The following is a 13,983-nucleotide window of genomic DNA, read 5'->3' on the forward strand; positions in this document are numbered from 1 at the left end:
GGAACACCTTGTCCCAGATGAGTATTTAAGGATCAATGGAAAGTTGACAATGTGGTGGTTTTATGTTCGTTTTTTTTCCTATTTTCACAGTTTATGGTTTTGATAAATGGCGTTTTTTGTGTTTTTAAAAGATAACATGCTATTCAAACCTATCAGGCGGTTTGAGGTTTCAGATATGTGCTCTATATATGTTTTTTTTTTTTTTTACCTCTGTTCTCTGCTTGACTAAATCGCCAACTCTATTCCCACACAGGAAACATGGATCGTCACCATTATGAAACATTCGAAAAGTTTGGAAACGAGACCTTCATCATCCATCTGGACAATGGCAGAGGGTAAAGCATTACATTGTCATTCAAGACATTGAAATGTAGAGATCATTGTGCTAGTTGACAGTTATAAGTTTGCTGCTTTAGAAATGTGATGATAATTTGTATTAAATGGTTAAATGGTATTAGTGCATCCACACAAATTACAGCATATAAGACAAACAAATCATGTGCAGGTCTTGTGGGATTAATGTCCAAAAATCTTGAACAATTTAGAAAAATATGGTACCACATAACATGCTTCTATTTTCCTCCCCAGCTTTGGAAAACACTCCCATGATGAGATGTCTATTCTGGTACCACTGACCCAGTGCTGCAGGTAAAGTCTTCTCTGTGGTGGTTTAGTGTAAGCTGGTAACAAGGGTATGATGGCTTTGTTGATCCTGAAAGAGAAAAAAAACACGATAAAAACTGAAATCTTTAAGAGGTTACTATAAGCTCCAATTATAATTATATAATCCCTTGCTGTAAAACATATTTGTACGTGATTTGTTCGTGTTTTGCAGAGTAAATGCACAAATATAACGCATGAAGCCACACTTACTCTTTTCCCCGGCTGCTCTCTTTCTGCAGGGTAAGGAAGTCGACCCACTTGCGTCTGCAGCTGCTGGCTAAGGAGGAATACAAGCTGTCCATGCTCATGGCGGAATCCCTGGTGAGGGACCGCCTCAGTCCCATCCTCATCCAGCCACACCTGGACGCCATGGACCGACGACTACGCCATGTAAGTGTTTCATGCTCATTTGCTGCACTGTGTCTTGCAAAAAGTCACCTGTCCGACCTATCAAATGTGAATATGTGCTGGTCTTTTCAGTCCGTTGTGACAGTAAATCAAATATCTTTGAGTTAAGCGTTTGTTGAGCAACAAGATATGAATTTAGGTTCTGGGAAACTGTGACATCGTTAGTTGTTTTCTGACATTTGAAGAGAAATAAAGGAAATAGTCCACGTTTTTTAATTAATAAAAGTAGTTAATCCATCCCTGTTGGTGAGGAATTGTTCAACATTTAGGAAATGCTTCTTTTCTTTCTTGCTTGCTTGTTAAATGATAAGATTCACACCACTCCAGGGCAGGCATTCTGGACACATATGTGACCAAAAATCTGTGAAGTGTGACTAAACATTTTCTTTGGTTGCACCGGTGCACCTGGCACTTTGCAGAACTGTCTGTGTGTGTCTCTGGGCAGTGCCCTACTTTATTCTTTTCAAACTAATTTTTGATGACACACCTGACTGAGTTGCATGTGCTTCAGTCACAAGTGGGGACTAGAGGCTTCTCTGTGCGCTGCTGGCACCCATTGCGGGGGTGTTTCCGAGTCCCATCAGTTACTGCCACTAGCTGCATGTTTAGGTCACGCGATTCGGTATCCGTACATAACGTACACATGCATAACACACGCCTGTGCTCAGTGCAAGGTCATTTTCTTTGCAGGTACATCTATATTAAATGGCCACATTCTATGTTGCCCTGATTTCTGATCATCAATAACGAATAAAAAATGCTGCATTTCTACAAAAATATGCTGCATTTCTGACAATGCCATATGAGGGAACAGCCGTGGTGGAATACTGCGCTCTCTGAGTGCTCTTCTTGTTTATATCTGTTCCCAGGCAGAAACATGATGAAGGTCCTTAGATGTTTGACCCAGAAAAACTTTCTTACTTTATTCCCAGCTAAAATAAATTCACTGGTCTGTGTAAGCCTCAGTAAGCCTTGTCAGTTGGTGCTTGTTTCTTAGTTAAACTCCCATAATGCTTTCTGCTTGTCAACACAGTAGTGCCCGCCTCCTCAGATTACTACATTATTTAACAGTAATAAGTATGACAGCTAATTTACAATTCTTAAAGTGTGTATAATCAAAGAAAATGGGACAGGGTGTTGTCAGATGCTAGATTTTAAAGGACCAATCAGATCAGGAGCAACAAAAACTTTAATTGGGACGTCGTTAACAAATGATGGCCAATTAGGTACTTTATTATAGTCCAAGAAGAGCTGCTTATTACTAACTGTAAGTCCAAGATCATGCTTACAAAAAAAAACAGGTTTCACTCAAAAAACATTTATCTGCACCTTTATTCCTGTTTACAATCATTTCTATAATATGTTAGGAAATTATCAATGCGTATGAAAACCGACAAGCAAAGACAACACTTAAAATAGTAAGTAAGGCACACCAATGCAGTCAGCGTAGAAAGATACTCTGCTGCCCTGAGCCGTGCACTCTCATGTGTGTTGCAATAGAGCCAGCTGATGTTTAGCTTAGCTTAGCATAAAGACAGGATTTTTGGAATTGAGCTTCCACAAGTTTCCAGTCAAGGCTAAGCTAAGTCAACTGGTTGTAGCTTCAGATTGACTATGACATACGACTGGTGTAAGTCTGCTGTTATAACTCTGAACAAGCATCTGAATTTGCATTTTTAATCGAAAAATGTAACAAAAAATGTCATTAAGAATTTCCTCTTTAAAGGTCAGTGTTTTGACCTTATTTGACTTCTAACAGTCGGAACAAATGTAATGTTCACAACAGCGTGCTCTGTAAATCAACAATTACACCTGTGTTTTTTTTCCCCCATTATCACTAGGTGCTAAATGTGCTGTCAGAATGCGTTGAAAAGGAGGGCTACAGCTACGTGGTGGAGAACGACTTCCGGGACCACGGGTCGGACCACGCCCACAACGGCCCAAGACGGAGGTAGCTGGCTGGGGAAGCTGGCAGCTGGACTCCCCTGGACAAAGGAGACTGGGCTGAGCTAATCCAGTCTCTCTCTTAAACTGAACTGGCATCCCGTAACACAGATGAGCTCCATCTGTGCTGAATTTCTCAGAGGGCTTGATTTTTTGCTGAACTTACAGGGAAGCCCACCTGCTCGAGGCAACATAAGCTGTGTCGGAGGTGGAAGCCTGCTGGATAGGACAAACGGTGCAAAGACTTTAGCCGTACCGACGCTCGAGACGCAGGTGATGTTGAAGCCTCCTGGGGCTGATGAACGGAACACGTCACCTTAGGCTCCTTAAAGTATCCAACCCTGACAGTAGTATAGGATAGCATCGCCACAGCTGACCCAAACACCCACCGCAGCAACCAAACCATTCAAAGTCTTGCAAGAGACGCCTTCTCTCTGTCGGGTTCAGGACCCTTTTGTTGAATTCAGTGAATTCGGAGGGACTTGTAAAGAATCTCGCCCCTCTTCACAAAGCTGAATTATGTGTTTCTACTTACTGTTGCAGGTGTTTTCGGTTGAACATTCACAGTTGAGGAGGAGGTGGACTTCCTGTTATCAAAATTATGTTTTACTGATTTGCTGCAAAATGTTTTGTTAAATAGTGTTTTTTTTTTTTTTTTTTTTTTTTTTTAAACTTTATTTCTGCTGAGCTGTTTCAGTGTCTCATCATCCAAGATGGAAATATTTGATTGGAGTGCGGGTTTACTCCTGGATTTGTCCATTAATTTTGCCCATAAATGTTAAATGTCCTTGAGAGAGTATTTATTAAAATTCATATTTATTGTTTGAAATGAATGCTAATCCGTAACACACAACATATTTTTTTTTCTGTTGAAGTGAGCAGTTGAATTTACATCACAGCGGTGCACTTCTTCATTTGTCCAAAAGAGGGCAAACTGAGCATGTGCAAACCCTCCTGCCAGGACAGTGCCATTCAGTAACTCACCCCATTACGAGCATCAAACCTGCTTTAAAATTGGTTTATAGCCATCATGAATCTGCACCTGTGTTTACAGCATTCCATCATTTCTTCCAACTACTGTTTTCCTTTCAGTGCAACGGTTATGAGGTTAGATTTATGGTACCAAAAGCCAAATGTGACCCTAATAGTTTTATATTATTGTTTCTTTGTAATATATTTGATGTCCAGATGTCGCTGTTGTGGAGAGATTATTTTTCAGGATGTATATTTCATTCATTACCAACAGCTGATAGCTTAACTGTTGGTGTCGATGATTCAGTCACTGGCTGAAAGTTAATATATACAGTAGGAAAATCTAGTGCCTGTGCAATGATAGAAATACTTGAATGTCTGGTTTCATAGCGGAAAGGATTAAATTCCTCCCAGGTACGAGCTGTAGGTAAGATATGGAGGTCTACATATGTGTATGTGCTGACGTCATCTGTTCCATAAGGGTTTTATTACACAGTCTAAGTTCCCATAGTCCTGTGTCAGGGCAGTACAGTGTGTATGGATGTGTGGGTGGATCCATGGAGAACCTTAGATGGTGTTCTTGAAGTGAAAATGCTTCTTCTTTTTTTATTTTATTCAACTCACTGTTTCTGTGGATTTTTATTTTTAAATTCTTTGCATCATGGTAAAAGTGCAATAAAACAAAATGAGCATATTATAGTGTGGGTGTGTTTTTCTATTCCGGAGCAAAAGCAAGCGAGTTTATGCTTGCCTAATATGCCTCTTATTAGGTAGTAATTCACATTCCATGGACAAGGAATATAAAACACATCCATGTAGTTAGATGCCATTTTACAAGCTGTAAAGCCAAGGCAATCCCTTATTTATTTATTCATTCATTAAACATTTATTTAAACTCGGAATACACAGCGATATGGAGGCCACACTCGCAATATAGCTGAGTAAAACAATAAAAGATGTAGGCACACATAAGAAACTTCAACATGAATGATGATAAAAGTGCTAAACAGACAATATAGTAAATAATAAAACCATTAAGAAAATTGACAACTTTAAAGTTACAGCAAATTAACCAGCAAGCAAGAACAGCTGGAGGTAAAATAAGATAAAGCTAAAAACTTACATTGTCTTAAAGATTTTTTTAAAAATGAGTCAGTCTTTAAGTTGTTCTGCATGTTATTCCAGGTTTCAGAGGCACAATGAGTAAAAGTTGATTATAAGACATAAACCTGCTTTTCATGATTATGAAAACTGGACTGGATGGTTTTAAAACACAAACTGAAAAAGCCAAAAAAGTTTCCCTCACTGCAAGCCAACAAGATTTGAGGAATTTCATAGAACTTCCCTTGACTAATAAATTGACTTTGAGATGTAAAATGAGTGAAATTCACCTTTAATCTCCTTTAACCTTATTCAATGACACGAGAATTACTACAGCTTTACAGTCTAATGTTATTTCAAACTTCTTGTGATCAAATATAATAGTATTAACAATAATAAACATCAAAAACAACATTAGAAATGATGACAAATTTAGATCAAACACAGTACAATAAATAGACAGACCACTGAAAGAGAACACTAATGGCCCATTGATACAGTACACACTTTCAGGTTGGTTCAACACTGACATAATCGTAATAAAATAACTAAAAAACGATTATCCAATTGAAATCAGGATCACTGAATCAGTTTCATACTTTTTTTTTTTATGAAGAACAGACCTGAAATCATGACACAGTTAGCTTAGCATAATGCAAATAATGCAAGCAGGAGGATACAAGTAGCGTCTGCATTCCAGATGAACATAACTGACCTCATACTTCAAAATAGTCAGTGTTTTAGCTGCTTTGTACTCTCAGGTACACACTGGCCTCTTATCTGCACTACTCCAGGATAATTTGACAGTGAATGGTAGCAGTGAGGATGGCTGCACAGTACAGTGCAAAGGAAAATGGCCCTCAGCCCCAGATCTGTGCACAAGCATGTTTACAGTTCCCAGTGCACTGTTGTGTTTTGATAACCTTTCCTCACAGAACAGCCCCCGGAAAAGCTCCCTGGTTGGTTTACATAAATGCATGTAGACACACACAAACACACAAACACAGGCAGACAGAGCGATGAATGGAGGAAGCGGCGTCTGAGACAACCATCAGAGGGACGGAGAGCGACCAGAGGAGAACTAAGGGCTGTAATCAGCGTGGCCGGCCGCAGACGGGACGCCAGAGGAAGCCTCGTCATGGGAGCGAGCTGCGAGGTGCTTATCTGATCTCAGTTCAAACCAGCCTGATGCTGTGACCTTCCCACTGTTGGTCCTATTTACAGCTTTGTCTGTTTGTCCTGTGTGCAGACTGACAGCTCACCTGAATGAACTCGAAGCTTTCATGAGAAGAAAAAAAGCATCCTAAGGGAACATTCAGTTCATAAATATTATTACTACTTACAGGCGTTTTGTAATGTAGAGCGGATTCAAAGATCTGCACGACCGTTCAAAAGTTTGGGGACACCCACAAAAAAATCATGTTTTCCATGAAAACTCACACTTTTATTCATGTGCTAACATAATTGCACAAGGGTTTTCTAATCATCAATGAGCCTTTCAACATCATTAGCTAACACAATGCAGCATTAGAACACAGGAGTGATGGTTGCTGGAAATGTTCCTCTGTACCCCGTGTAGATATTCCATTGTCAAGCATCCATGTTTTAGAAAATGTAGCTTCTTTGCAGCAACATCCATAACTGGATCATTTTATACAATCACTGCTCTGACTAGGTGTTCTATTAGACAGTAATTTTACTTTGTTTTTTGCCGGTCTCCAAAGTGAAGAAGTGAAGTGAAAAAAGAAGCCAGAAGTGACTTAAAGCTGCGTTCTTTGTAATGGCCACCAGGGGGCAACTTGTCCATCTGCAAAAAGAAGTTCAATTGTATAGCAGTCTCTAAGAAAATTATCCTAATTCTCATTTAATTTGTTACCTCAGTAAACACTTTCCTAAAGAGTTTACAGCCTCAGTTGCTAGTTTTAAGTCTCCCTCATTACAGCATGATGTTGATTTAATATGTTTTGGTCTCATTTAGAGTCAAATAGACAATAAAACAGGTCATGCTTTAGAATGTGGCTACCTTCAGATTGCCGCTGATAGATATATATTTTTTGGGTGTGTGTAGTGTCCTTGAGTTCTCAGTCGGATCTTTCCGATTTCAAAAGAGCGAAGCAGATCTTAAAGTTTTAAAACAACAGTCCACAAACCCACAGATGACATCTTTTGTATGCAGTCTATGGTCTGGACAAACATGGATGCACCATGATGAATTCAGGGAGATGTACAACCTGAAGGATGTAATTCTAGTTTAGGTGTACGTCCAGTAGGGAAACACATTTAGATATTAAGTTTAGTAGTTGTAAGTCTCACAGCTTAGTTCTCACAGATTAGTAACTGTACAAAGTAGGCTACTTCCCTGAGCTCCAGGCCACCAAAATCTCAGGTTCACTGCACAATTTTGATAAAACAGTTTGCTTTTGTTTAATTCTTTGAAAAAAATGCATCACTTCTTGTCAAATAGCAAGTATGTCTACTTCATGGTGAGTAAATCAGCCAGCAAACAGTGCATGTGGACGCTGCAGCAAATTTTTTGGCAATATTCAGAATATAATCATCCTTATTCGTGCAGCTGCTCCCTGAAGTGCTAGACTTTTAACATTTATGGGGGGTTTTCATCTAGGAATTTTTAATGTCCCTTTGTAGTAATCACTAATCAGGAATAGTTCTTCTAATTTAGTTGCATTTTGTGCAATGCAATGATGATAAAAGCTTTCTGTTCTATATTATTGACGGATAATGTGGCTCTATCTTATAAAGAGATTCAGTGTCAAAACTGATTTTATCTAGCTTGATTGTCTGCTGTGTTTGTGTCTAATATAGTCTTTAAAGAACTACAAGTAGCCTATAAAGCCCTTCAGCTGCTGCTCTGCATGGCTGCATTCACCCTCAAGGGAAAATTTGACCTGTACTTCAAAACCTCAGTTCTTTGTATAAACAGAGACATAGAGATGCTCTAGGTCTTTTCACAAAACCACACAGAAATCATGAGCTTGTGACTAAAACTGAGCACAGGTTTGTCCTTCAAGTTACTTCATTGCTGTATCAAAAATAAACAAGCCTTAATGTCTCAGTAATATAGAGGAACTATAGATGACTCCTGCACCAGCGAGGCCACACACACAGCGGCCTGCCGGACCTCAGGCTGTTTTCCCGGCCTCTGTCGCCTCACGGGAGACCTCCAATTGCCCCGTTAAGAGCCCTTCAAAATACACATCCCCCTGTTTTAAAGACACGGAAACAATTTATGGCCATTACAGAGCATTATAGATAGAATCTACAAAACTTCCCGTTGTTGGTTAAACGTCTGCCAGAGTGGACACACACACACACACACACACACACACACACACACACACACACACACACACACACACACACACACACACACACAACAGTGAGTTTACAGAGAGAGAAAAAGAAAACAAAGATGCAAAGGATTTTGTTTGTTGATTTGGGGTTAGCTGTTAGAGAGATTAGGCTATAAAAAGAAGCAAAATAAAACATGTAGACGGCCTACGAGTCCAGCGGACCACCCAGAATCCTGCTGGAGGTGGGGGAGAGGAGCTGTGTGTCCAGTGTGAATAGACGAGCTGCTGTTCATGTGACTGGACTGAACCATCTCAGCTCAGTCTACGGCTGCCTCACGGATCCTACATGTCAGTTTTGTACAGGTTTGTATCTAAAAGTTTGGTCAAATGTGACAAAATCAAGCTATCTTAAACTGGATACAGATGAGTTTGACTTTTACAGTGAAGCAGATTAAATCCAAGGCTGTATCTACAACACTTTCTGATCTGAAGTATTTCACCATAATTTTAAATATTAGCCAATAAACAGCGTTTTAATTTGTGTTAGTTACTATTTATTAAGAGTGATGCCAACTTTAAACACATTGGTGTCACCTTCATCAGCATTAACTTGGGATTGACTTGTGTCTACATGTAGAATCTCATCACTCAGAGTAAGATGAGCTCCAGTGTAAATATACTAAAACCGTGAGGGAAACACTGGGCTCATAGTGATTCCTCCATGAGCTGAAGAGGAGGGGTGACCTACTCTGAGGCCGAGGGTCAGCTGCACGGCAGGTTTCTGCTTCCTCACAGTCTGTTGATAACTTTAGACCGTCACTCGATGTTAGTCCTCACTGAGCCTTCATGGTGGACTATGGCGGCACCCAAGTAGCTGCTGAACAAGCAACAGAGAAGGTATCAAAAGTCATTATGGGAAATACAGTCCAGTATTTTTGGTGTCTGACACAGAATAAGAATGCCTAAATTGTCATTTTTTGCTCACTGTGGGCCCATTTTCACTGCAATATAAAGTCCTGCATCTCTATAGAAACAGCACAACCATGAATAGAAGTAGAGGTAACTCAGAAAAAGTCTCTATGCAGTTTGATGTTATAATGCAGGTATGATACCACAAATCATGAAAAAGGACCAAAAAAGCAAACAAAAACAAAGATGAATTTCTCTGCTTGTTTGTTTTACATAAATTGAAGAAATCCTGGTTTTAATATCTACAAAATTTTTCCAAGTGCCCACAGGTGTTACCAATACATGCCACTTTTTAGAAACCATGCTACATTTATTTTAATTATCAAGATTGTTATTTCCCTCTTAATCTGTTGTTGTTGTGTCTTGCACCAAGGAAAGCAGAATTTAAATTTTTGTATTGTTTTTTTTCACGGAAATTGTAAAAAATAGTTTAAAAAATATAAATGTTTGGTGAATTATTGATTGAGATATGTAGAATAAAATGACTTTGTTTAAATTATCCCAATTTTAAATGTATTCTTTGGCTATTTGTTCCGACAGAACCATATGAACCATTGAAGTTGAAACCCTGACAACTGGTATTTCAGTTTTTAGTTCTGATAAATGGTGTTATGGTGTAATTTTAGCAGCTTTTTAACAGAATGGTGGCTTTTAGGGTTAACAATTGTAATTCTAAGCCGAGGACCAGTGTAACGTTCAAGTTAGTCCTTTAGTTCCAGACTAGTTTTAAATAAAAACAGGGATGATTCATATTCATCGAATAATTTAAGACCGCATTACACAACATAGGATAGTGTCAGTCAGCTGATAGATTTGTGTGTTTTTAAAAGACTCCTCAAGAGCTGTTTCTGCTTAAGCTCCCATTTTTATTTTATTTCATTTTATTTTATAGATCAACTCCACCAATTTCACACGTTGTTGGAGAATGCTACTGAAAATTTGAAACAAAAGGGTTTATAAAGTTGTTCGTAGCTTCAGAAAAAAGCTACGTGAAATCAGCTGTCGGTGGCAGCTGGGTCTGAAGACTACAAGGAAAACAAATCTGAGGTGTGGAGTTTGACAGAAAGTGAGCGTAGCAGGAATCTGTAGCCTGATCCTCCTCTCTGCAGGAGACCAACGGCTCATGGCTACATCCAGCGCTGCTATCATAACACACCTCAATCTCCAAGTAAACTCTCAGCAGACAAGGTGCACCGTGGGTAATGTAGGCCTCACTTTTTGGCAAGGAAAGGGAATGGGTTGATAGAAAGGACAGCATCTCTGATTGCGCTGCATGCATTTTGTTGCTGTTTTGTTAAGTCGTGAGTGATATTCCTCATTCACTGCTCAGCAAAGGTCAGCAGCTCAGGGTTGCTGGAAATGCTGCTCGGCCTGCTTTGCCCAGCAGCTGTAGCACGTAGCCTAAAGCAACTTTGAGGTTGTTCACAATCAAGGGAATTTTCACGATAGATGGGGCCTTTTTTTAAAATCAAATAAAGGTTGACTGATTTAGTAACTGGCTTGTTATAAAGACGGCACCCGGTAGATTAGCTTCAGTTTTGCACTTCAAAATACTATCTGACATTTATCTGCCGAAAACATGTAGATAAAAATGAACCACGTGGAGAAATCATCTAGATTTGAAGCATGTTGGTGCAGGAGACTGTGACAGAGTTCATGGAGCTCCGGCTGGCTGGGAGTCCTCAGACCTGCAGCTTGTTCCTGGAGAGCAGCTGGGCCGAGGAGGGGAAGGGGGGCTGGAGGCAGCCGTCATCAGCAGAGCTCAGAGTGAGTGTCAGCTGGCTGAGCAGAGCATGGTGGCAGAGCAGAGCAGAGCAGAGCAGAGCAGCAGGACAGGGTGCAGCTGCTGGGCTTTGGCCAGGACGCTCTGAGGAGCCCAACACTTTAAATGCCACATCTGACGCCTCCAAGTGAAGATATGTTCGATAACTCCAACTACCCCTTCAACTGCTTCAACTACGATGGAGACGGATACCCTTCATCTAGCACCGACGAAGAGAAGAAGATGTGTAGACCCGCGTACAGGTAAGGAGCACTTTTAACTGAGCTTTTCTTTTTAAAAAAATATTCATATAAAACTATCACTTTAAAAGTGTTTCTCAAATGACAGGAATTCATCAATTACAATTTAATGAGGCAACATATTTCAGTTTTACCAGTTTTTCTCCACTCATTACATTGTGAACTTATGTAAATGCGCTATAAAAGCTCTTATAACACAACAATCATAACATTTTCTTGCTTTATTTTTTTATTTTTATTGTTTAATAGATTTAAAACACAAAAAAACTAACTTATCTTATGCAGCAGCACATTTATATACCACCAAATCACAAGTCAAATCAGTGCACTTTACATAGTGAGGTCAACACCTTATCATATTATATTAATGTGACAAAACGCACCTTCTAAAACTAAAGAGAAATTCAAAACGCTATTTTGAGCATTTTCTTTGGTAACCCTAATCTTCTGCTGTACTTGACAATGTTTTATCAGCTTGAGACTCCAGCTCTAAAAAAAAAAAAAAAAAAAAAGGTTCCATTCAGTAAACTTCAAAATGCTGCAAAACAGCACTGAGCTTCCAAGATAAATTTCTGTTCTTGGGGTTTTATAACAGTGTTGTTGTTGTTGAACATGGTTCCAGAGGTTTAACTGAGGAATAGGCTTCTAAATGATCCCAAACATACACAGTGTAACGTCACTAGTCACTACCGTGGGTAAAACACTGCATTTTTTTTTTGTTTGTAGTCAGTATTTTATTGTTATTTTTAGATTTTGTCATCATGATAAATTAGGAAGTCTAGTTTGTATTAAAGAGGGAGTTTTTTTTTTAATATTTGGAGATAAAGTACAATTAAAATTAGAGAAAAAAAGATTTAATCAAAATGTTTGAACGTATAGAACAGCGGATTTGTTGGGGACGTCTAATGAAAACGTGATTTAGTGTGTAATTTAAATTTTACCTTGTGTGTGTGTGTGTGTGTGTGTGTGTGTGTGTGTGTGTGTCAGCTACATAGCGCTGATCGCCATGGCCATCCAGCAGAGCCCTGAGCAGCGGGTCACTCTGTCGGGCATCTATGAGTTCATCATGAAGAGGTTTCCTTACTACCGATCCAACCAGAGAGCCTGGCAGAACTCCATCAGACACAACCTGTCTCTCAACAGCTGCTTTATCAAGGTAAACACACACACATTTGTCTCTTTTTTTAGTCTTATCCTTTTTGTTTTGTTTTTTATTTCATTGTATTTTCATCATTTTGTCTATTTTTAAGGATTAAAGTAGCAGAAGCAGTTGTGGAAAAAGCTATCTTACCTGCTCTCATAGTACGAGTGTTTTAAATCCTCTAATTGTTGACTGTAGACATATTTAGTCTGTTTTGTCCTAATAATATTAGGTGTTTAAGCAAGTATTTCCCCCCCTTAGGTGCCTCGGACTGAGGGCAATGAAAAAGGAAAGGGAAACTACTGGACTTTTGCCACTGGCTGTGAATCCATGCTCGACTTGTTTGAAAACGGCAACTTTCGGCGTCGCCGGCGTCGAAGGAATGTGAAAATTGGCCTCCGTGATTCAGGAGAAACTCCTTTCCACCCTCTGGAGAGCCACAGCAACCAGCACCTACCCTCAGCCCGGCGCCCTGAACCCAGCTCCACCCTCTGCCCTTTGAACCCGGAGAGGCCGAGGATCCAACCGAACCACCTGGTCCAGAACCCCACCCAGCAGGGCAAACCAGAGCCAGAGATCAAGTTTAGCATTGACTACATCCTGTCCACTCCGGATCCACCCCTGCCCGGGTTCAGATCCTCCCACGGCCCCGTACATATAGGGCCCACGGGACCACCTATTCATGTTCTGGAGCCCCAACACCTGAACCTGCACTTCTGGACTCTTTAAGAGGAGAGACTGAACTCATTCCTTCATCATTGTCTGTGTCTGAAACTGGGAACTATGAGGACATCCAAAGACAGGAATTCCACAGGAGGAATTTTACTTGAAAATGTAAATGAGGAAACAGAATGAAGAGGTACAGTATTGTGTGGTGGATTCTAGCTGGGAAAAAAAAAGTCACTTAAAGAAAACATCTTACTGTCTGAGAATTCATCCAAAAGATTAACTGTGAACAGAGCAGAAACAATACGTAAAGCATTCATATTGTCATTATGCTGTTTGTGTGGTGTCTAGTGCTGGCATAGACTAGGTTTACAGTGTTCTCTAGATGTATATACACAGGAACTGTGGGCACTTAATTATGATGTGTTTAAAAATGCTTTAAAATCAGTTGAAACAAAACAAACATTTGTTGGACTTCTTGGATCTTCCTCAGATTAGAGACGGTTTTCTTCATAAATGAAAAAAGATATACAGACGTGTATGATTTTTATTTAATGCCAGTAATCCTTTTACCTGCAGATTTAGTTACATCACATTCTTACGCATTGAAAGATCCAAAAACTATCAATTAATTAATTCAGTTCTTTTAATTCAAAACTTCTATTTATGGACACAAGATGACTCAGAATGCATTGAAAAGTTTCCACACTTCACCTGCACAGTAGACTGACAGTCTGTTAACTCTGTACACGTTATTCTGCACAGCGAAGCTCAAACATCTGAGTG

General features: G+C 39.6%; 2 protein-coding genes across 2 annotated transcripts in view; both read left to right on the plus strand.

Annotated features, from left to right (window-relative positions):
* Window positions 1-4,681, plus strand: part of fam20cb (FAM20C golgi associated secretory pathway kinase b) — a 63,767-nt gene extending 59,086 nt beyond the window's left edge. The window contains exons 8-11 of the mRNA XM_023298828.3: window positions 254-335; window positions 589-648; window positions 903-1,053; window positions 2,913-4,681. Of these exons, the coding sequence (XP_023154596.2) occupies window positions 254-335; window positions 589-648; window positions 903-1,053; window positions 2,913-3,026 (407 nt within the window). The 3' untranslated portion in view covers window positions 3,027-4,681. The remainder of the gene's footprint in view (window positions 1-253; window positions 336-588; window positions 649-902; window positions 1,054-2,912) is intronic.
* Window positions 4,682-10,534: 5,853 nt separating this feature from the next.
* foxl3 (forkhead box L3) lies at window positions 10,535-13,524 on the plus strand. Its single transcript, XM_023298824.3, has 3 exons — window positions 10,535-11,393; window positions 12,378-12,546; window positions 12,793-13,524. The coding sequence occupies exons 1-3, from the start codon at window positions 11,257-11,259 to the stop codon at window positions 13,258-13,260; spliced, it is 774 nt and encodes a 257-aa protein (XP_023154592.2). The 5' UTR covers window positions 10,535-11,256; the 3' UTR covers window positions 13,261-13,524.
* The last annotated feature ends 459 nt before the right edge of the window (window positions 13,525-13,983 follow it).

The sequence above is a fragment of the Amphiprion ocellaris genome, chromosome 18 (assembly GCF_022539595.1).
Source record: "Amphiprion ocellaris isolate individual 3 ecotype Okinawa chromosome 18, ASM2253959v1, whole genome shotgun sequence".
NCBI lineage: Eukaryota > Metazoa > Chordata > Actinopteri > Pomacentridae > Amphiprion > Amphiprion ocellaris.

Coding starts and splice junctions, on each gene's coding strand:
- foxl3 (XM_023298824.3), top strand. CDS start 11,257: ATGCCACATCTGACGCCTCCAAGTGAAGATATGTTCGATAACTCCAAC. Junction 11,394..12,377: donor ATGTGTAGACCCGCGTACAG/GTAAGGAGCACT, acceptor TGTGTGTGTCAG/CTACATAGCGCTGATCGCCA. Junction 12,547..12,792: donor TCAACAGCTGCTTTATCAAG/GTAAACACACAC, acceptor TCCCCCCCTTAG/GTGCCTCGGACTGAGGGCAA.